Source organism: Podarcis pityusensis (assembly GCF_964106645.2).
Source record: "Podarcis pityusensis genome assembly, chromosome: 9".
Taxonomy (NCBI): Eukaryota; Metazoa; Chordata; class Lepidosauria; order Squamata; family Lacertidae; genus Podarcis; species Podarcis pityusensis.
In genome coordinates, this window is record NC_138034.1 from 62650602 (window position 1) to 62673063 (window position 22462).

Here is a 22462-nt window from a genome sequence, read left to right on the forward strand (position 1 = left end):
GTCTTCTCTGTTGTGGCACCAAGGTTATACAATTCCCTATTTAGAGAGCTCCACCTTCCATCCTCTTTGTTCAGGCACCACATTTAAGACACTTATTTCGGGGGGCCAAAAAGAAAATACAAATCACTCTCATTGCTGCTAGTTCCTCCCTCCTCCCCCACCTCCCGCCTCTGTTAGATCTTCATGCTTTAAAAAAAAAGAAAACTTGAAAGTTTTATCAATGTTTTATAAATCACAAAGACAGGTGATAAGCTACCTGACACCATGTCTAGTTATCATTAGCGCTATATTCTGTGAGGGTTTTATTAGCCATTATTGATGTTGCCACAGATTTATTCCTTTGGGAGCATATAAATAACCAACAAATAGTGAGAAAATGCCACCCTAACTATTACCTGCTTTTGCTGGCATTTGTCCCTTTAGTATTAGGTAAGCAATTTGTTCGGCACCACAGTCCACGGCAAAAAATATTTCATGAGCTGGAGTAGAAAGAACTGCCTTGCCAAAAATCCATTTAGTTAAGCACTGTTTCCAGAAGTGACTGGCTGGGTGCTTCTGGGCATGCAAGTAGATTATGAAAGGTTGTGGCTTTCCTTTCTTCTGCATAGACACATGTAGAAAATGACAACACTACATAAAAGCAAGGGGGGGAATGCACTGTGGTTCTCCTATTTTGAAAATAACTGGAAATGGAGAAAACTTGAGGGGAAATGTATTAACTGTGTGAAGGAAAAAGCGAAGTCATATGAACACGATAAAACATTAATTCCACCTTCATTTGAAACATCATAAAGCATTCACTCTGCAACCTTTTCAGAGGAACTACCAGAGCAGGCTGCCAGCTGGTATGCAGAAAGAAAGACCCAATGGCTTTAGTGGGGAAATATATGCAGGTATCTATACTCTTGAGGAAATGAGCTGAGCAAAATAGACTCAAGCAAAAGATCTCTGGGATTATTGCTACCATAACATAGAGCCATTACGACAATAAATCCACACTGCATTCATTATCAATATTGCTTCCTTCCCTATTAACAGGAAACGGCTTTTGTCAATATTAACAATGCCTCTTCCAGACAAAGATTAACTTACTGCTTTTGAAAGGGGAGGGGGAGAGAAACAAGCCATAAAATGGTAAGAGCAGAGAAACCCCGGCATTCTCGTAATGCGGCAAGCAACACCGCTCCAAGACTTCCAGACAAAGTGCACACAGTGGGACCTAGACCAGGCCTCAGTGGAACAGGCAAGGTGTGTTATGAAAGCTTCAGCCAGCCAAGACTAGTTTTCCATGGAATCGTAAGCTGTGCCTTCTTCAGACTGGAAGGCAGCAAATCAGGCAAGGATTTATAGCTTTTGGCCCACAAGATGCAAGTATTCCTCCCTTTTTTTTAAAGTAAAACTAAGAAGCATTGGGTGAGGGAGTTTATAGCTGGATTTCCTTTCCTAAAGTCCTACAATTTCTATAATCATATATAAAAGGTGAAGGTAAAGGGACCCCTGACCATTAGGTCCAGTCGTGACCGACTCTGGGGTTGCGGCGCTCATCTCGCTTTATTGGCCGAGGGAGCCGGCGTACAACTTCCGGGTCATGTGGCCAGCATGACTAAGCTGCTTCTGGCGAACCTGAGCAGCGCACGGAAACGCCGCTTACCTTCCCGCTAGAACAGTACCTATTTGTCTACTTGCACTTTGATGTGCTTTCGAACTGCTAGGTTGGCAGGAGCAGAGACCGAGCAACGGGAGCTCACCCTGTCGCGGGGATTCAAACCGCCGACCTTCTGATCGGCAAGTCCTAGGCTCTGTGGTTTAACCACAGCGCCACCTGCGTCCCATAATCATACATACACTTGGAGGGTCCACTGTATATAATATAATCATACATGCACACATATTATATACAGTGGACCCTCCAGATACCAATTAAATTCGTTCCGGCGGTCCATACTTAACCTGAAAAGTCTGCAACTGGAGGCACTATTTCTGGGCAAGTGCACTTCTGCACATGTGGCGAAAGCCATAAGTACAATGGTACCTCGGGTTAAGAACTTAATTCGTTCTGGAGGTCCGTTCTTAACCTGAAACTGTTCTTAACCTGAGGTACCACTTTAGCTAATGGGGCCTCCCGCTGCTGCCGCGCCGCTGCTGCACAATTTCTGTTCTCATCCTGAAGCAAAGTTCTTAACCCAAGGTAATATTTCTGGGTTAGCGGAGTCTGTAACCTGTAGCACCTGTAACCCGAGGTACCACTGTATACACTTCCGGGTTTGCTGCATTCGCAACCTGAAAGTTACATATCCAGAGTGGTACGTAACTCAGGGGTCCACTGTATCTCTAAAGAAGCTATCAGTTGTCACACTCTAGCACTGGAAACTCAGGCTTGGGGCAGGGGAAAGAACTGTCAAGAAACCATGCCTCCACATCAGGCCACAGCTCACAATGCCTCTGGTGTCTCTTGCTTGCCTAGGTGGGGTGGGTGGTTGGAGATACACATATAGGTGGGTGCAAAGAAACCTCTGGCTTTTGCACGATTGGAATGTAGCTCACTGTACAAAGAAAGAGTCACATCTGTTGCTTTGCCCACTTTTTGTCTCTGCCCCCCCCCCCCCGCACCAGTGGCATGTGGCCACCAGTGGCGCGTTGCCCCCACGAGGGAATGCAACCTCTACAGGCTTAAAAAAGGTCCCCCACCCCTGCTCTAGCACGACTGGGAAAAAAATATGGGGCAAAGCTATGCAGATGTAGCAATGGGGCTTTGCAGATGACAGTGCAGAAGAATGAATGGAACCCCAGGCACGTTCCATTTCCAGCGATTCCTAGGAAGCGCAATGAGACACTGAAAAATCTTGTTCCCCTTTCTCCGGTAAAAAGAGTTGGAACCATCCAGGTCTGGTTTAGCCTCAGCCACATACATGCCAAAGGGGGTGGCATCAAAAAGTGTCCTTTTTTAAAAGAACCTTTCTTCCATTTCATACTATAAATTTAAAGGGGGGAAAAATCTTTAAAAATATTAATGCATACAAATAAACGTGATTAATTTCTTTGAAACTCTTAACAAAGATGAATTAATTGCCATGGAATTCTTTGCACAAACCATGAATTCCAGCTGAGGTCAGACAGGCCCCCTCCTTACAGACTCTCTGGCACCTACTGAAGAGATTTTAATTTGTAGTTAGTTTCTATAGTTTCGACTTTTATTTTTAATATTGTTTCTTTACAAACCACTTAGACACTTTGGCAGTTATAGTGTCCACATAAGCAGTACTTAACTGTTTAAATAATTATATTGCTTAGTTTTAGTGAGCTATATTAATTATCCCTTCCACCACCCTACCTCCTCACCTAAAACATTAATTCTAATTCATTTGTAGTAGGCTCAGTAACAAATATCTCATATACACACCCTGCTGGATTTTGGGTGCTCTCCTCATTATTGTCAGCTTGGTGAGAATCACTTCTGAACACTTTCCAATACATGGACACAGACAGGCATAACCTAAGAACATCAGAAGAGCTCTGCAGGATGAGACCAAAGGCTGCCTAGTCAACATCCTGTTCTCACAACCGTCAAGACACTCCTTCACAGCTGATCCATGAAGATCAACTGCAGGGGGCAGAGGCAGTCATTGCTCAGACCAGCACTTCGTCAGCTTCAGTGATTCCATCCCTATTGATCAGATGATTGATCTGCTAAGCAGTGAAAGGACAATTCGTATTCCCATCATAGTGCTGAGCTGGGCAGAGAGGCTGGACACTGTCCAAGGTTATGCTAAGGATTCAAATCACTTTGTTCCCCACAGAACTTTTTTTCTTTCCCAGTGGCAGTGCTGGGACATAGAATATTCCAAAATAAAAGTGCTAGATCTGGAAGAGAGGGGGGTGGGGGATGACTTACTTTCCTTCCCAAAAACGAGACTCAAGCCACAACACCATCACACCATCTCCATTTGCCACAAATGTAGTCCAGCCCACTGCCAGCCAAAGCATTCTGGCAAACGTATGTTTTGACTGAAGGATGGCATGTCACATGCTTTAGATAACCGCAACATCTTTTCTAGAGGTCCAGAGGCTGCTGAAATTTGGGAGAATGTGTGGGAAACAAACAACTACCTATACATTGGCTAAGAACAGGTTTCAAGAGTATCCTGCAAAATTAGCAGCTGATGCACCAGATATCAACAACAACCTGCGTCGACTAAGGAGGAGGAGCTACTTCCCCTCTGGACATGCCTGGCTTTGCTTTTTGATGTCACAGAAAGCAGCTTTAGATCAGTCAGCTGAATGATGACTGAGTTCTGAAGTAATACAAAATAAATTAAAGCATATATTGCTTTTGAATGGCATGCCGTAGGTGCAGGTAAGTTGAATGCTTTTGGAACCATTGGATGGGACAGAGAATACTAGTTACCCATGACATGTCACTAAGAGAAAAATAACTTTTTGATGTGGGATAGTCTCCGTAAGTAGACCTTAGTGGGGTAACAGCTGGCTTATTAACGTCTTGATGTGCCTTCAAAAAACGAATTAGCTGCAATGGTACTTAGCACCCCAGAGTCTGCAGCTTGTGACTTCTAGACTCCACGAGAGGGGAAATCCAGGAATCTTTCACCAGCAGTTTCAAAAATGTACGTTCGTGCATTTACTCAATGCACAATGTGTTCTAACAGCATATAAAAACAATCACATGGTGATGTAATGCCAAGAACTTTTCACAACCAGAATGAATGAGGGAAAAAAGATAATCAAAATCCTACTAGGTACTATAGAAAATATTTTAATTCTCAGAGCAACAATACAAATGCACTAAATAGAGTTGAAGAAAGCAACACTACAGTGCCCTCAAGTTTTTAAAGCTCTCAGTTACTCACAAAGTAGGTCTGAACTAATTTTGTGCTCATTTGGAGCAGTGATACTTAGCCACAAGTGGCTAGACAAAAAATAAAAAATAAAAATCTCCCAGAGCAAAGGCTGTGTTTTCAAACTGAAACAAAACTGCATGCATTTTACTTAACTGCTAGTAGAAGACAAAACTCCTTAGAGATAGGAAGTAAAGTGAATAATTGATAAAGCATCATTTTATTTATCAAGTAAAAGCAAGACCTGTAAGTGAGGAGGATGAAAACAAACTAGGCATGTATAAATCTGCCAGATGATGATTAAATATTCTCACTGTATCAATATCCTGAAAAGGTAAAAAAAAACCTACAGTGAGCAGTAACTAGGGTTTAAGTAAACACAGAATTAACTGTAACTAATTAGCCCATTAGCAAGGCATCTCCAGAAACCATTAGTCTAGTACAGCAGTTATGAGACTTTATGGCCTTTCCACAGGCCTGCAATCCACACCCAGCATGCACCTTCAAAAAATCCAAGTGTCAGGATGCCATTTTAATTTCCCACAATGCCTCAATGTAGTATTGGCTATGAGACATTGTGGAAAAGTTCACACTGGGCACGGGATAGATTTTATCATTTAAACCTTTCTTGAATTGAAAGTTGGAGGGTGGTATTGAGGGAGATTCCATGTTCAGATAAAACCTGGCGCAGCACAGGTAATTTCTCTACAGTGTAAGGGGCATCTGTGTCAAGGAAGTACATAGGCCCAAGAGATTCTTACCAGAATCAGACTTTTCCTGTGATGTAACAAGTCTTGGGATGCAAGTGGCGTCCATGGGGAAAGTTCTGAATAGGTCTTGTTGCCTTTAAAACGGATCCCATTTTTATTTTACTAAAATCAGACTATAGTATTTGAGTATGGTTTGCCCCACAGGTGCCACATGTTATCAATGCATCACTAACTTAATTCTAAATAGTTTTAGAATTTCTCTGCAATGGAATCAAGATCACATAGGCCGCCCTCCACCTCCAAAAGCCCAACCTAAAACAAAAACAGCAACTTGAACATTAACACTAGCAGTCACTACCTTGCCCCACACAAACACTTTCAGAAGAAGGTCACACAAGCATTGCTTCAGAAGCCACAAGCAACTTTGCAAGACGTTAAATGCAGTATTTTCCATCTCATTTATACCAACCTCGCAGATAATAAAACAAAAACAAACATTTCAGATAATCGCAGCATATGAGTAACTCTGGAACTGTTAGCTTCAAGAGCATTTCGCCTTGGAATGATTTAACAGCTCCAGAGTTTTATTTTGTGTAAACTCAAGCAAGCGTGCCAACATAAAAGAGAGAGAAAAAGAAAAGTTTTCCGTGCTGCTCATAATGATTCAGCAGTTGTTATTTGTATAGGCAAGACAGGTTCCCCTGCCTAGCCAGGTATAGTACCTTCTGCCACAAGAGACTTAGAAGCTTGGATATATATGTATGTATTCCGTTCCTGGAGCTTTTAGGAAACGATGCCAACGGAATCCAGGACTGCTGACGCCAAGGAAAACGGCTACAAGCCTGTCAATTATCTATCAAACTCTTTGCAAAGGAAGGCTGGGAAGAGGAGGAGGAGGAGGAGGAGGAGGCGTGCGACTGCCTCAGCCCCATAAGCCATCCTTGTTTACGAGTCACCTATGCAGGGAGTTCACTGGTACCTGTTTGCTTAAGCACGACAGTCCACAGAAGAGGAAATCCTTCCATGGCTATTTGTAAACAGCGCTGGAAGGACGACACCTGCCTGCAGCTTGCACCAGCTCGACAACCTGCTGGGCAGCCCACCTTTTAAAAAAAAAAATCTCCCCCCCCCCATTTCCACAGCTGCTACAGCCAATTTTGTATTTGTGCAGGGGAGAGGGGGCCACTTACCTCCGTGAACATGTCTTACTGCCTTCCTACATGGCAAGAGAGGTTTCCTGTTTTCATACATTCCCTTGTCAGCTGTAATCAGTGTCAATAAGGTTAGCGTCTTCTGTGCTAGCGGCTGGAGTGTCGGCCCTGACAGGAAAGAACTTTTTAATCTCTTCCCTCACACTGAGCCATGCGAAGCCAGCGAGCGCTCCCAGGCATAACTCCCTTGGCTCCTCTCCTAAAAAACGCTCCCTCAAGTGCGCGGTTGCTAAGCAATATCTGCCGTGCTCTGTGTGTGTGTGAGAGTGAATGTGCGCACCCCCAACACACACACACACACGTTCCCCGCCGCTCCTCTTCGTATCGTTTGAAATTGGCAACATCTGTCCCTTTGGCGGTTCTGACTTATGCAAAGGACCGTGTGCGGAGTTTTTATTTTTTAAAAAATAAAAGCAGAGGAAAAGCGCACGCCGTTTCATCTGGCCTCCTCTAATGGCTGGTTTTGTTAATATTTCATTTCCAGTTTTAAAACAAAAGCAGCGGCCGCTGCGCCCAGAGGAAGAGCAAGGAGGGAAAAGCAAAGCCCCGTAAAGTCCGGTGGGAATCGCCGACAAAAGCACATACAGCAAAGTAGTTTATTTATTTTTCTTTGCTCACTCTTTCTGGCTTGGGTTTGTTTATTTAAAGACGACTTTTTCCACTCTCTCTCGTTTTCAACTTTTCTATTGCTACCTCAGATAATTAAGTAGCTGTATAAATAAAGCGGCTACAAGTGACTACAATAAATATATTAATGGCACTGGATTTCATTTACTGTATTAAACTCAGCTTGTTTTTGTTTTTAAAAGTGTCCGCTGCGACTGATAGCCGTTTCGCCTTAAAAAATAATAATGTTGTGTCAGTGTGTCGTTATGTCTGTGTGTGTGTGTGTGTGTGTGTGTGTGTGTGCGTGTGTGTACACACCACACATGACAAGAATGAAAAGGGAGCTTTTTGGCTGCTGTGAGGGTTTTTTGTTTTGTTTTGTTTTCCTACCATTGTCAGAATACCTTTCCATGCTGGAATTTAGAAATCAATCATGAGGAGGTATTGCATTTTATACATGCCCATCTCACCTCAAAACCAAAACATGAACCGACAGAGAAAGGGGAGCTCTGCCACTGTTTGGCTGTATTCCATGTTTAAAATTATCCTTTTTACAATTTATAATAATAATTTTAAAAATGGATAGAGAGCTTTAGTTCTACAGATGTATAAAAAGCAAAGAAGGGAAGTCTCACTTCTAGTATCCCTACTACCACCTGAACATCTATTTTAGAGTTGGGGTAAACAACTGAGAAGTCCCCTGACCAAATCAGGCATACCAAGTGGGAGAATATGTCGTTTTCCTACATACACACACAAAACAGCTGGCAGCCTCTTTTCAAAATGGCCCTCAAGGAAAATTAGTAGCTCTAACCAGAGATCTAGAGTCAATAAGTGTTGCGGGGCTATCAGCATGTTGTGTGTACAATAGGTTGGATTTTGCATTTCCAAGTAAGATGGAGCAAAATTAACTGAAAGTAGCTAATTAATTAAAACATAGTAGGAAAGGGAGGTTCGGAGGCATGTTTCAAGAGCTGGATTTCCCTCACACTGTTTGCACTATGCACCAAGGTTAAAAGAGACACCTCATGATTTTAGCCATTAAAAAAGGAAAGAAAGAAAAAAGAACAGTAAGAGCGCTTACTAACATTATAAGTAGTCCCCATGTTGGCTAACAGTTTGATAATACGTTACAGCACACCAGGCTAAATCCAATTCAAAGAAAGGCACACAATTTATTTCTTCAGTGGCCTTATATGTGCCTACCTCTGTGGTGAATTGAGACACTGAAATAACATTGCTCTACCAGCTTGAAAACAGTGGTCTGAAATAATATATGTAAAATTGTTTAAATGCTTCCTCAAAACCATTTTCCCTATTCGATACCCACATATATGTTTATGTTTATAAAGAGAGTCCTGTGGCACCTTAAAAACCAACACATTTTAGTACTTAAAGTTGCCACAAAAATGTACGAATTGGTGGCAAGTTCACATAGGCAGCCCTTGTTATTAACCATTTCTGGCTATGCAATCACACAGAAAAATACACAGTGGGAACTGGCATTAAATCACCGCAAATGTGCACCCCCCCACACATATACTATTGGCAGTACTTTCTGCCTGTGACAGTGGGCACAGAGTGTTGGCCTAACCAAACATTATGTAGAGTTCTGCAATATAATAACCAGCAAACTTCAGACTCCTGAAATGACCCCAAACAGAGGTCCTGTTATAAAGAACTAGAAACTGGGTTAATGTCATAAGCTTTTCAGTAAAGGATTTAACCACCCTGCAAGTGTTTAGAACTTTAATAATGCAAGTAGAATCTACAACAAAATGTTGCAGCGTGAAGAGCTCCTATTCATGAACTCTCCTAGTCCTGCCCTCACACCTCAAGACATCCAACGTTCTGCAGGTTGTTCTTTGGTGTTTTTTTAATGTATTTTTATTAAATATTTTCTTGATTTACAAGGGTATGTGCAATGTCTCTCATATATTTTTTCCACGTAACATATTTTTAATATTTTTTTTACAAATAGTTTTCATTTGTTGAGACATTAGGAAGAAGAGGGGTAAAGAGGTGGATGGGGGGAAATATGAGTGGGGTGGGATCGCGTGGTGATGTTTCTATTTTACTTCATATATGTGGGGTTTTGTGTCAGCATTGCTTGTGCAGGTTCTCTGCTGTTCACTTGTGTTCCTTTGGTGGTGAGAGAGGTTGGGGTTGGCCTAGGGTGTGGCTGTTCATTTGTGGCTGGCTGTGGTGGTCTTTGTTTTCATGTGTGAGTGGGGTGGGTGGGTGTTTTGGATCAGGTTAGCCATATTGATTTGTATACTGTTGGTGGATTTTTGTCATTGTCTTGTTGGGCTGTGTATGTGATAAAGGGGAGCCATACCGGGGTGAAGACGTCTTCTTATATTTGTCCCCGTGTCAGTTTCAGTTTATTGGTCAATTTTTCTAGTAAGGCTGTTTCCCATACTATTTGGTACCATTGGTCCATGCTTACTCCTGACAGGTCTCTCCGGTGTCTGGTTATGATGTTTCTGGCTGCTGAGAGTAGGTGGGTTATGAGTTCTTTGTGGTGTAAGTGGGCATTGTTGTCTTGGAAGATGTTTAGTAGGGCCAATTGCAGGTTGTTCTTTGGGGGGGGTGGATCCCCACCCCTCCCCATTTTTATACTTCTTCAAACATTGGTGTTTTCCCAAGTATGCTAATTAATTTTTTTATTTCTCATGGGTGGGCAAGGCCAGAAACAAAAGTGGATGGTGCAATGGATTTGAAACAATGGATTCGATACTTCCCTTTGTACACTAAGCTACATTCCAGGCATGCTAAAGTCAGGATTTATTTTTTCTGAAATCCATTTCTCCATCCTGGCAAGCAACTGGCATCATCAACATTCAAGGACACATTTCAGAAAGGCACAAACAGCACAAAATGAGGGTATGGAGCAAAGCCACTGAGGGATGTGGCTTGCAAGAGAGTCAGCTAGACAGAGGCTTGGAGGGCCTCGTTCACTCCCTGACCCAAAGTTTCCTCCCTCCACGCTACCACACTGGTTCTTGATATACCGATTTGATCCAGCATTATCGTCTCAATAGCAGTTTGATCTGAGAAGAATTACACTGGAAGTATCAGTTCTCATGCCGCCTTGCCTTCTTCTGTGGTCTGCTACACAAGGCAAAGGGTGCAAGGATCAGGCGCAAGCACTCTTGCAGAAGAGCAATACTGCACTTTTCATGCTGTTTCAGAGAATGCATTTGATTCTGCAGCAGCGCAACACTGCACCGTGGCCCCCCATCTGTCAGATGAAAAAGACTAAGAGGAACAGCAGAGCAAGATTGGAGAGCTGGCAGAAACCTCCAAGACCAAGTCAACCAATGTCTTGAAAACACAGACATTTTGGACCTAGAAAGTTGTAACAATGTATTTGGATGGCATGCATATCTGTGGTATGACAAGGTCAAAGCGCATAAAGCATTTAAAAACCATATTGTCAGGAAAGCATTGTTTAATGTTTGGATAAGATACAAGGATTTATTGGAAAACAAAACCCCAAGGTGGCTGTCACCGATGGAAGCGAAAGCTGTGAAAAGGCTCAATATGGAGGCCAATTGGCCGAAATATTGGGAAATTTTGGAACAAGATGGAGATAGACTGAAACTGCAGAGTTTTGAGAAACTAAAAAATAAAGTGCGAGACTGGCTTCATTATTATCAGATAATGGAGGCATATAATTTGGACAAGAAAATTGGCTTCCAGATGGAAAAATCAAAATTAGAAACAGAACTGTTAGAACCCAAAACTAAGATTTTGTCAAAGATGTATAACTTGCTGTTGAAATGGAATACTCAGGATGAAACGGTGAAATCTGCTATGATTAAATAGGCACAAGATGTTGGACATAATATTATGTTTGCTGACTGGGAACAGTTATGGACCACAGGTATGAAGTTTACGGCATGTAATGCCTTAAGAGAGAATATTATGAAAATGATATACAGGTGGTACATAACCCCAGTCAAGCTTGCAAAAATCTACCATTTGCCCGATAACAAATGTTGGAAATGTAAAGAAACTGAAGGTACATTCTTTCACCTTTGGTGGACATGCCCAAGGATTAAGGCTTTCTGGGAAATGATATATAATGAACTGAAAAAGGTATTTAAATATACCTTCTTGAAGAAACCAGAGGCCTTTCTCCTGGGCATAGTCGGCCAATTGGTGCCAAAGAAGGATAGAACCTTTTTTATGTATGCCACAACAGCAGCAAGAATACTCATTGCAAAGTATTGGAAGACACAAGATCTACCCACTCTGGAAGAATGGCAGATGAAGCTGATGGACTATATGGAACTGGCAGAAATGACTGGCAGAATCCGAGACCAGGGAGAAGAGTCGGTGGAAGAAGATTGGAAGAAATTCAAAGACTATCTACAGAATTATTGTAAAATTAATGAATGTTAGAATGATGTTGGATAGAAATTAAGTGGTTTCCAGCTGTAATGCTTTAAGGGATTATGAAAAATGGGCTGTTAATAGGTAAAAATTTAACGTTACTATTTTAAGACTAAAGATTAGGATAAATAAAGAGGGTAAGGATTTGCTGAACCAACAAATTGAACTGGAATACAAAAAAGGGAGGTATGAGGAGGTCCGGGAAACAAGCTAAAGGAAAACAAGCAATGGAAAATCTGTGTGTTTTTAACTATTTTTATTTTGTATTTTTGTTATTTTTTTCATTTTTATTGTAATACTTTTAAAAAGCTTAATAAATATCTTACAGAAAAAAACCAGAGAATGCATTTGATTCTGCAGCAGCGCAACACTGCACCGTGGCCCCCCATCTGTCAGATGAAAAAGACTAAGAGGAACAGCAGAGCAAGATCGGAGAGCTGGCAGAAACCTCCAAGACCAAGTCAACCAGTAGATACCAACGTAGTTCACTTCCACGTGTTCTGGCAAATTTATTTGGATGCAAGTCTGCAAGCACCTCCTCTCTGTGTGTGTGTGTGTGTACAAACATACATTAAAATCTTAGTTTATAAGCAGTTTTTTTGGACAGAAGACCTCAGAGCAGCATGGGAAGATGCTAAGAACACACAGCACAGTTTAAAAAGGATGAAAACTTAAACCTTACAACTAGCCTTTCTTTCCCGTCTCCCAGAAAATACAGCGGAAGTTATCCACCAGACAGCCAGTTCACATTACCCGCCTATGGACTGTCTCTTCTCTTCTCTTCTCTCTCTCTCTCTCTCTCTCTCTCTCTCTCTCTCTCTCTCTCCCTTTTTTCTCCCCCCTGGCAATCCAATGCTAGCTCAGTGCTAGCTTGCTGCTCTGCAAGACTTCTGCATCACAACTGAACTTATCAACTCAAGGTAAGGCTCTCCCTCTTTTGACCCTTCAACACCAGGCATCCTGCAACCCACTCCTCCTGCCTCAGGGGCCAGGTGCGCACAATGCTAATTCCAGTTTGTGTCAAGGTTAGCCAGTGGAGAAGAGGGCCGCTGGATATTTCAGGTTAAGTTATGGGGGGGGGGAGAGAGAGAGAGAAGGGGGAACCTTACCTTTCAGCAAATGTACCAGCCCAGATGTCATTGCCCACCAGAGAGCAGCAACGACCAAACACCACAATGGCATGGTGCAGGAGGTAAAGCGTATAATGCTCTCTTTGCATGGCTCAAGCAGGATTGCACCCCTTGTCAATAAAGGAAAAACAGACACCTTAGTGGCACTGCTGAAAACCTTGTGGCAGGGGGTATTTAAATGCCCTCATATTATCCTGATTTCAAAGTGGGGCTTTCCCCACACACAATCTGCCACTGATTAAAAAAACAACAACTGTAAAAATGGATTACAAAAGGGTGTGCAAGCGAAAAGCAGACTAAAGCAGCTAAATGTCTGGTCTCACTTTAGAAGTTCGAGGACTAGATGCTGCTGTATTTCTGGGCATTGTTCTTCGCTCCCTCCCCGGCCAAACTTCTCACTCCCTCCATTGTGTGCTACATCCCTGCCTTGTTGGAAGCTGTTTGCCTCTCATCTGCTCCTAAGTATTGCTCAAGTTTTTCCTGCTGGTTCTTGCTTATCCTCTCTCCTTTCATGTCTGTGCAAATTCCATCAAATCACAGAACGATCAACAGCTTCTCATTAGCAATTCTAACCTATCACTTTCGGCAAGCTGTGCCCCATAAAATAAAGGCCAAATAAAATAACAGGAGGCTTTCTTTATGTTCCCTTTCTCCTACCTGGGGTTGCCAGATGTTCTCAATTTAAAGGGCTGCATGTATTCAGAAAGATTACTACTCTGCACAAAGTGCGTTTCTCATCTCAAAACATCTGATTACTGACAGCACTCAAGAAAGCAGTATGGCAGGTTAAGAACATCTCTCTCCTTCTCCCTCTCTTTTACTTTTATCCGGGCTATATTTGCACTCACACTCTCAGCTTCTAAGAACATCGGCTTATCAGCATGATTATCCTTGAACCAGAATGCACACTTCATTCTGTTTCACCAGTCAGGGACCATAGAGCCAGTACAGCCACAGTTTAGTATGACAATAACCATCTTGAGGCTCTTGTGCTCCATATAAGGAGTTTGGAAGCTTTTAACTTCCACTTTTACTTAACCACAGTTAATTGTGTCATCTGATCCAACAAACTGCTGTTACTGTTGAAACTATGGCTTCTTTGAAGCAAGCCAACTCGAAAGGAGGGTTTCACATCATGCTAAGCTATGGTTACATAATGACTATATAATGTTTAATGCCTACATTAGGATGTCACACTAAACTATGGTTAGCGTAACCTCCTAATGCAGCCATTATACTCGCTATGGGAGTGTACTTGAATGGCAGTATGCAGCATTAGCATGTTATCAACGCATGCTTTACAAAATGGGGAAATGTTGTGTTGTTGATTTTTTAAAAAGGGCTCCCATTCCCCTCTTTGAAGATTTAAAACAATGATTTAAAAGCCACTCAATCGTGTTCGCTACAAATGCCACCTCATGCTGAAACTTCCAGCTGCTGGTTTTGAAGTCCATGGAAGCATTATTAAACGTTGATAAGCCACAGCCTTCAGCACAGCTGTGTTAAATGCAAAACTGCAAAGGGCTCACTTTGGATCTAAGAAATGCAACATGGGTGCTTAATAAAGCACGATTACTAAAGGCTCTTTAGAAAGCAAAATATTTTTCAAACTCTTTGCCTGGCCTGCATGCAACATGGTCACCTGCAGAGAAGCAGGTTTCTGCCCTCCAGCCGACAACAACTTCTGGCCAAAGGCTCCCCAGTCAGAAACGGGAAGGCAATCTGTCCTAGCTCTACTATGGGCTCATTAGGTGGCCAAGGGTAAGCCACCCACCCAATACGCTTCATCTCTAATTTGAAATACAAGAACAGCAGTGATCCTACCGACATAGGATTACTGTGAGAGCAAGCACACACAAATAAAGATTGGGAAATAAGTAAATAATCCAGGAAGCGAAAGAGCAGGAATGGCCAATGCTGTGCAGTTTCCCTGTCTGAGGAACACGTGACCTTTCACCTTGAAGAGCAACTCCCAAACACCAAACAGAATTAAGGAAAAGCCCTCTAAATGTAGTTAAGAAGGGTTGTGATAGCTGCACTCAGTCCCCCCTCTCTCTCACTCTGAGTCCCCCTTGAAATGTTTCGAAATTCAAAGTACTCCATGGCAAACTGGGCCATTCTGTGGACCCGAAATGTGGTCACTCTTTGGTCAGCAGCTCACTAGTCAGAATAATTCCAAAATGAGGCAGGCAGTCTTTCCAGTTCTAAATATAGGGCTTCACATGAAACAGCAACCTTGTGATGGGTCATGCATATATGAGCAGGTGTGGGCAAGTTCACACTCATACACTGCAAATTAAATATCTATTTTAACCGGTGGTTGTTGTTTTTTAAGGGTAAATGCCATTGCATAGCTTCTTGAATGCTGCAAGTTAGAGACAAGAGAATTTGGAACAGCAGAAAGGCTTGTGTATAGATTTAGCATGAGTACGGAGTGAGTCATAGCATAGCTATCCACTGAGGATTAATTGACTCTGTAGTAAAGCTGATTCCTCTGTTCAAATGGAAAGGCTGAACTTGTCAGTGTTGCCGTAAGCAGATGCCGTCAACAATTAAATTCACAGCTGCAGGTGGCAGCACACAAGCCTCCAAAACTCAGTGAGTCAATCATCCTTTGATGAAAGTGATGTCGAAGGCAAGCACTGGGGAAGAACTGTGGCTATCAAAAACAGGGGAGAACAAAATCTCGAACGCGTTTAGGACCCAAATGCAGGAAAATTCCAAATCATACACCAGCATAATTCGTAAGCTATTATCGGGGCAGTAAAGCAACAGAGGCCAGCTCAATTATGGCGTCCACGTCTAGGAGATTATTAGACCCCCCCTGTAGTTTGCATTCCATCAGCAACTGAAAACATTTTGGCTCAGGCAAGTTTTTTGTTTGACCACAGCTTTGAGTTTATCTGGGTCTGCATTCTTAGTTTTTATTCTGTAATTTTTCTATGCTGCTTCGGCAGCTTGTTTTATTATGATGCTTTTAATTTGCTATGTTTGCTGCTTTGGGTGGTTTAATTCTTGAATCAAAGTTTATAAAGTTATCTAAACAAACTCACACGCATAAAAACCAAGAACAGAAATATTTAGCCTTGTAGCAATAAATATCCATGCAGGTTTTTCCCCTTTGGCTGTTGGCTCCTCTTAACAGTTTCACTCTGGATTAATCAATACATAATAATTCCAACCACCTGATTGTGGTATCTGTCATTTATTATTGGTTACCAAAATTGCCCCCTCCTCCAATAAACAAACACAGGCAATAAAAGCCAACACCCACACACAAAACACCACCTGAATCCATATCGCTTTTGTCTAAAGTCTATCCTTGGACTGCTTTTAACAAGCCTGCACAACCAGGTGCTTAACAGCTGTTGAACAAGACCTGCTACACCTTTCTCATTCTGGCAGGCATAATTGAAAGAGGCGGCACGCACCTCAGATCGGCTCAACCTCCTTTGCCGTCACCTTTCCCCCGTCTGAAAGGTCTAACAAAGTACTTTTTAGATGAGGCAGAAGAAGCAAACATTCCAATTCCCCAGGCAGTGTCCTTTCCTACAGATCCCAAAACCAGTGCCAGGAAGAATGCACAGAAAGCTTCAGATTCTCACTGGGAATTATGGGACTTGGCAGTCCCAGTTCCTGATGGCAAGATATGCTATTACCAGGTACTTGAAGCACCAGCTGCTGATGTCTCCACCTATCCCGACATTTTTGGGTCCTTGAGCTAGGGGGAAATAGCAGCTGCAGAGGGGTGTTGGAGTGTTTGCTTGAACATTTTTTTTTAAAAAAGCTTTGTTTCACTTTTGCTGTGAATGGGAGGGCAATTGTCCATTCCTAGCATTGAGTACCTTCTCAGCCCACAATATGCTATTAAAAGTTGGCTTCTCTGCAGCAAGTTCAGCTTTAATGATTGTACTGTACAGTGATACCTCGGGTTAAGTACTTAATTCTTTCCAGAGGTCCGTACTTAACCTGAAACTGTTCTTAACCTGAAGCACCACTTTAGCTAATGGGGCCTCCTGCTGCTGCCGCGCCACCAGAGCCCGATTTCTGTTCTCATCCTGAAGCGTATGTAACCTGAGGTACCACTGTATATTGGTTAAACCTAATTATTATTATGGATCGCCCTAAACCAAAACAGGTAAGTATGAATAAATCACTTTACTGCACCAAAGTAAAACCAAAACAAAGAGCAGCAATTCCACTAACCTCAGTCGCTTCAACAGGTATTTTCAATTTGGGCAAGCTGGGCAAGTTGGGCTTGACGTTTGTTTTCACGTTTGCTATTTTCCCATAGGACTGTTCGTGGTATTCCTCAGGAAGCGGCTTGAGCTCCGGCGACTCGTCCGGAGCTTGATCTTGACCATCCATTGGCCTCACGTAGGCAGTCGGTTTCTGCTGTATTGCACTGGTTTTTGATGACAACGATGCAGGGAAAGTCTGGGAGGAAGGCTGGGCAGCAACGGCTACAGGAGCATTCAAGCTGTCCTGGGTTTCATTCTCACGTGTTCCAGCCACCAGCTCCAGAGAAGGGGAGCTATTCTGCCCGTGGTTTTTGTTGGTGCTGCCGAGAGACCTGGAATTGACACGTTGGCTGGAATGTAGAGGCGACAAGGGAGCTACAGGGGAAGACAACGAGGACAGCAAGGGAGAAAGTTCCAAAAGGGAGGGCTGCAGCTTGCGGGCTTCTTCAATGCATCTTTCATTCTTCTTCTGGCTTCTGCTGCTCTGGCCTTCTTGAGTCTTGCGGCTCTGCTCTTGACTTCGCCTCTGGTTGCTGGGCAGCCCACCGCTTTGTGAGGCCAGTTCTATCCTTGAGTGAATTTTTTGGTGGTGCAGAGAGTTGCCCGCAGAGGGAGCACCTGAAGCAATGGGTCCCAAGGGCTTGCGGTGATGGCTACTGTTCTGGAATGAGGCAGGTACCACGCTGCTGGTCTTTTCAGGCAAGAGTGGACGATCTGGCTTGCGCTGAGGGATCAGAGACATGACGCTTGTGGGGATCCCTATGAAATCTTGCTGAGACTTGATGGCGATAAGCTCCTTCATCTCTTCGTAATTGCCAAACATCTTCTGAATCCGGCTGGATAGCTCATCTGCTTTGTTGTTCTGAAACAGGGAGGAAAACAACCGCGAAATGGAAGAGGTGAAATTAAACCATTCCCGCCCCCCTCAGTTCACTGAGGATGTCCTCACTCCTTAGCAGATTTTGCTCCTATGCAATGAGAGAACCAGGGTCACAGAAAGGCATTTCTGCTTATGTGGTGCTAACCAAAAGGTGAATTGAAGAGTGTGGGACAATACAGGTTAACAGAAACCTAAATTCAAGTAGCTCGATACCTATAATTGCAATAAAATATTATGTACAATTTTTTAAAAACTAAATTTCAGTTGTCAAAGTTTTTTCTTTTTAAGTCATGCCACTGCTTTTATACTCAAATGACCGCATCACTGAAAAGCTGGAGCTCTCTTACAGCTAGAGTGAGACTGCGAGCCCAGCATTTTCTGGTAGCAATTCCCCAGTAAAACACACAGAGGTCTTGCTAAGCCCTGCAACATGAGTTCTTTAAACCAGGAAAGCCAGGCATTGAATCTGGGATCTTCTGCACTCAAAGCACATGGTCTCGCATTGTGCCATGAGCCCTCTCAGGTTCACTTCTTGCTGATCAATTTCTAGCTGCACATTTTTATTTACATCCCCACATGCAAGAGAGGCTTGCTTCTGAAAGAAAGCTGAAGGTATAGAGATAAGAGTCTGTGGTTTCCTTGAATTGGCAAGAACCCCACAGCCACTGCCCTGGAGACAGCAGAAACGCATTAGGCAGGGCAAAGAGGCCAAAGACTCAATCTGTAAATGCAACAACTCCCTACTGTAAATCCTGCTGGGAATGTGAGACGGTGCAGATACCTTGTAAGGTTCTCCAAAGAGAGGGATATCAGCAGGGAATGATTCTTTCTCCTGGAGAGCTTCCTGATTCCTCCTCTCTTTTGCTTGGATGCGGAGCAAATTTCTCTCTTCATTGTACAAGCTGTGGGCAGAGAGAGAAAGAGGGGAAATTACTACCTAGGCTATGCTTCTGCAATTAACGAAGTACCTCCTCAAGCCAATAAGGGCTTTCTAGAATTGCAAAAGGCAGGTAGGTAATTAAACCAAGCAGGGACCTTGCGCTCAGTAGCTAAGCAGACAACATAGTTGGACAACACAGCGCATAGATGCATGCCTGCAGACATGCTGGGGAGACTCAAGGAAAGCAAGACATGCTTGCCTAAAAAGTCTGAACAAGAAAATGCTCTAGCAAACCTTTTGTATGCAAAAAAAAAAAAAAAAAAAAGACTTTTCCAAGGTCCACACATAACTGTTTGATGTGGCCTTTACAGAAGTACTGAGGAGGTGGTTCACACACCCTAGTCATCATGTTCTTTATTCCAGATACTCCATGGACCCAAGAGATTAGGGACAGGCAACTCCCATTGGCCTTGTTTCTTGCCTTGCAGAGGAGTAACCCAGTAGATAAGAAGTTAAAAAGTAGTTGTTTACCAGAGCTATAGACAGCTTAGTCCTTAGCATAATATGTGTGACACTGCTCGCCATGGGAGGCGGGCGAGCTGAAATAATAATAAGCCATGCAATGGGGGGCACTGATGAGACACCTCTTGAAACCCAAACAGCTGCCTTTATAGAGATTTCATCAGGCCTACTTCTGCTTCCTTTTAAAAATACATTATCTCAGAGATCACCATGAGGTTGAAATCGGTGGCTTTGTGTTGCATGTTATGAAGCACATGCAGTTCTGCTAATTCATTGCAGCCAAAATGACCCCAGTCATCAAGTGCTGCTCCAACCTTTCCTCAAATGCTTCAAATTACGAGGTTTCCACAGCCTCCCTGCACAGGTTTGTTCCACTTGCTAATTGTTCTCATGCATGGAAGGATTTCTTTCCCCAGTGTCTACCTTCCCACAGGGATCCTGGGAATGGGAACATGCTCTGGCCGAAGCCCTAGAAAACCACTCGCTGTCAGTCAGTATAGACAAGAGCTAAATGGAACAATGGTCTGACTCAGTGCAAGACAGCTTCGTATGTTCCCTATAGATACGCCTGAGAAACAGCAGGGGCTACCCTTGCCTGCCCACTTAAGTCCATTATTTCTTGTCCCACCTTGACACACACACACACACACACACACACACACACACACACTGCCCCCCCCAACAGCCCACTTCTTGCTGAGATCGTGAAAACTGCAGCAAATTCATTTTCCCAAGAAGAAGAAGAAGCCACTTTTTGGCTTTCACGCTTGGACTGAAATTTGGGAGTGTTATTACACCCAGTAATGCACTGGGAACAAGGGAAAGAAACCACTGTCTTTTCAATGACTTTATGTGTAAGAAAGCTCATGGAAAAGGCCGCAGAATGTTGATTTGTTCGGAACAACCGCTACGTGTGAACCAGGGCCTCTAAAACAACTGTTATTATTCTCTTATCAACACAAAGCTGAGAAGGCAGATGTGCATTGCCAGAGGACAACAGTGTTATGTAAAATATCTGGCAATGCATCGCCGCAGAGCCCCTGTACCATTCTTCTTCTGCCTTGCATACCCCAGCCGTTAATGCAATTCAGCAAAAAATGATTCCACACCAGTCCCATTCATTTCAGTGGGTTTGAAGCAGGCGTTCTTGGAAGGCTGCTCTGCTCTGTCATCAGCCCATATAGATTTGTCTCACCAAGTGGTCGCCACCAATTTGAATAATCTCCTGCACCTCTCTGTTTGGAGATTTGCACAATGAGTTTCAACAAAATGCCTGGATTTTTTTCCCTTCAGGTAACACACAGACAGAGGCTTAACAGCTTTGTTGAAATAAAAACATTATTCTTCCACCAGACTGGCTTATTTTGAATTAAAATTTTATTCCCACCATTCTTCCAGCTAGCCCTAGGCGCCCCTGGGGAGATGCCCCACCTAACAATGCCAAGCCTATGAAAATCTCATAGAATCTATGCAACTTGCTCTTGGGCAGACTGAGGGACACTGAACGGGCCTGGGTCTAAGCTTTGTGGATGAGCAGAAATTTGAACCTGCATCTTCCCAGTCTATGTCCAAGTCTTCACTCACTAGGCCACACTGCCTCTCAAGTAATCACTATTTTTAAAGGTACCAGCCTGAGCTCTTCCCTTAGAGGTCTTCAGAGATTAGGAAGCTGGGTACGCAGAACATGACCAACTCAGTGGCTGAAACCAGGTTCTGAAATTCCCTATATTGGGACACCCATTAAGTTCCCCCACCCCCAGGTTTCTACAGTGGTGTTAAAGCCTTTGTTTGCTTTTGTTTTGAAGGGGGAGGGGGGAAGTTTGCTTTATTTGTGAAGACATTTTCCTTGGGAAAATGGCAAAGCGGGGGTAGCATATAAGTTGCTTCTTGGACTGGTAGATATATTGCTTTTTTGGGTAAGTGGTAGGTATCTCATTCATGTAAAAAAAAAGGTAAAGGACCCCTGGACGGTTAGGTCCAGTCAAAGGCGACTATGGGCTCATCTCGTGGCGCTCATCTCACTTTCAGGCCGAGTGAGCCGGCATTTGTCCACAGACAGCTTTCCGGTTCATGTGGCCAGCATAACTAAACCGCTTCTGGCACAACGGAACACTGTGATGGAAACCAAAGAGCCCAGAAATTCCGTTTACCTTCCTGCCGAAGTGGTACCTATTTATCTACTTGCACTGGCGTGCTTTCGAACTGCTGGGTTGGCAGGAGCTGGGGCAGAGCAACGGGAGCTCACCCCATTGCGGGCATTTGAACCGCCGACCCTCTGATCAGCAAGCCCAAGAGGCTCGGTGGTTTAGACACAGTGCCACCTGCGCTCATTCCTTTATCACATCTTCATCCCTTTCATCTTCTAGCACTCTGGCTGATGGCTCAGCCTCCTAACCACACTACGGGCTAGGTTAGGTTGAGGAAAAAGAAAGAGCCAGAGATCCTCTTAGGGCAGGGGTAATCTACCTTTTTATACCTACCGCCCACAAATGCATCTTTCTTGACGGTAAAATTTCCTTACCGCCCACCAGTGCTCGATGGAAGGAGGATTCAGTTTGTGCCGTACAACCCCCTACTGCCCGCCTAGAATCCTGAAACACCCACTAGTGGGCAGTAGGGACCAGGTTGACAATCCCTGTCTTAGGGGCTCCAAATTTGAGCCTCTGTTCCTCAGACCTACATCAGGCCTTCTATGCATGGCACCAAACTGGCTCACAAGAAATGTTGGGGGTGTGCATTTCACATTATAGACTTCTTAGCATCATTCCAATTTTAGCATATGTGGCGCAAACACAGAGCTATGCCTGCCAACGGCCCACGGAAGGGTGAAATCCGACCCTCCAAACCCACGGCGAAAGTCAACAAAACTGGATTCTGCTTAAGAATGTCAGGCATTTTGAATTAATATCCAAGCGCAAGGAAATGTGGCCTTGGGGGAAAAGCATGTTGCTTGTTTTCTTTGGGAGGCACCCCACGAGCGTAACTCGGATGAATGACTTGTTTCACAGCACAAGCAGTGAAATCATAC

General features: G+C 43.5%; 1 protein-coding gene across 7 annotated transcripts in view; it reads right to left on the reverse strand.

The window, feature by feature from the left end:
* AFF1 (ALF transcription elongation factor 1) overlaps positions 1 to 22462 on the reverse strand; it is a 148256-nt gene that overhangs the window by 61287 nt on the left and 64507 nt on the right. For all 7 annotated transcript variants that reach the window (XM_081020694.1, XM_081020697.1, XM_081020696.1 and 4 more), the window contains 2 exons: positions 18814 to 18934; positions 17118 to 18014 (listed from right to left, as the gene is read on the reverse strand). In XM_081020694.1, coding sequence (XP_080876820.1) covers positions 17118 to 18014; positions 18814 to 18934 — 1018 coding nt within the window. The remainder of the gene's footprint in view (positions 1 to 17117; positions 18015 to 18813; positions 18935 to 22462) is intronic.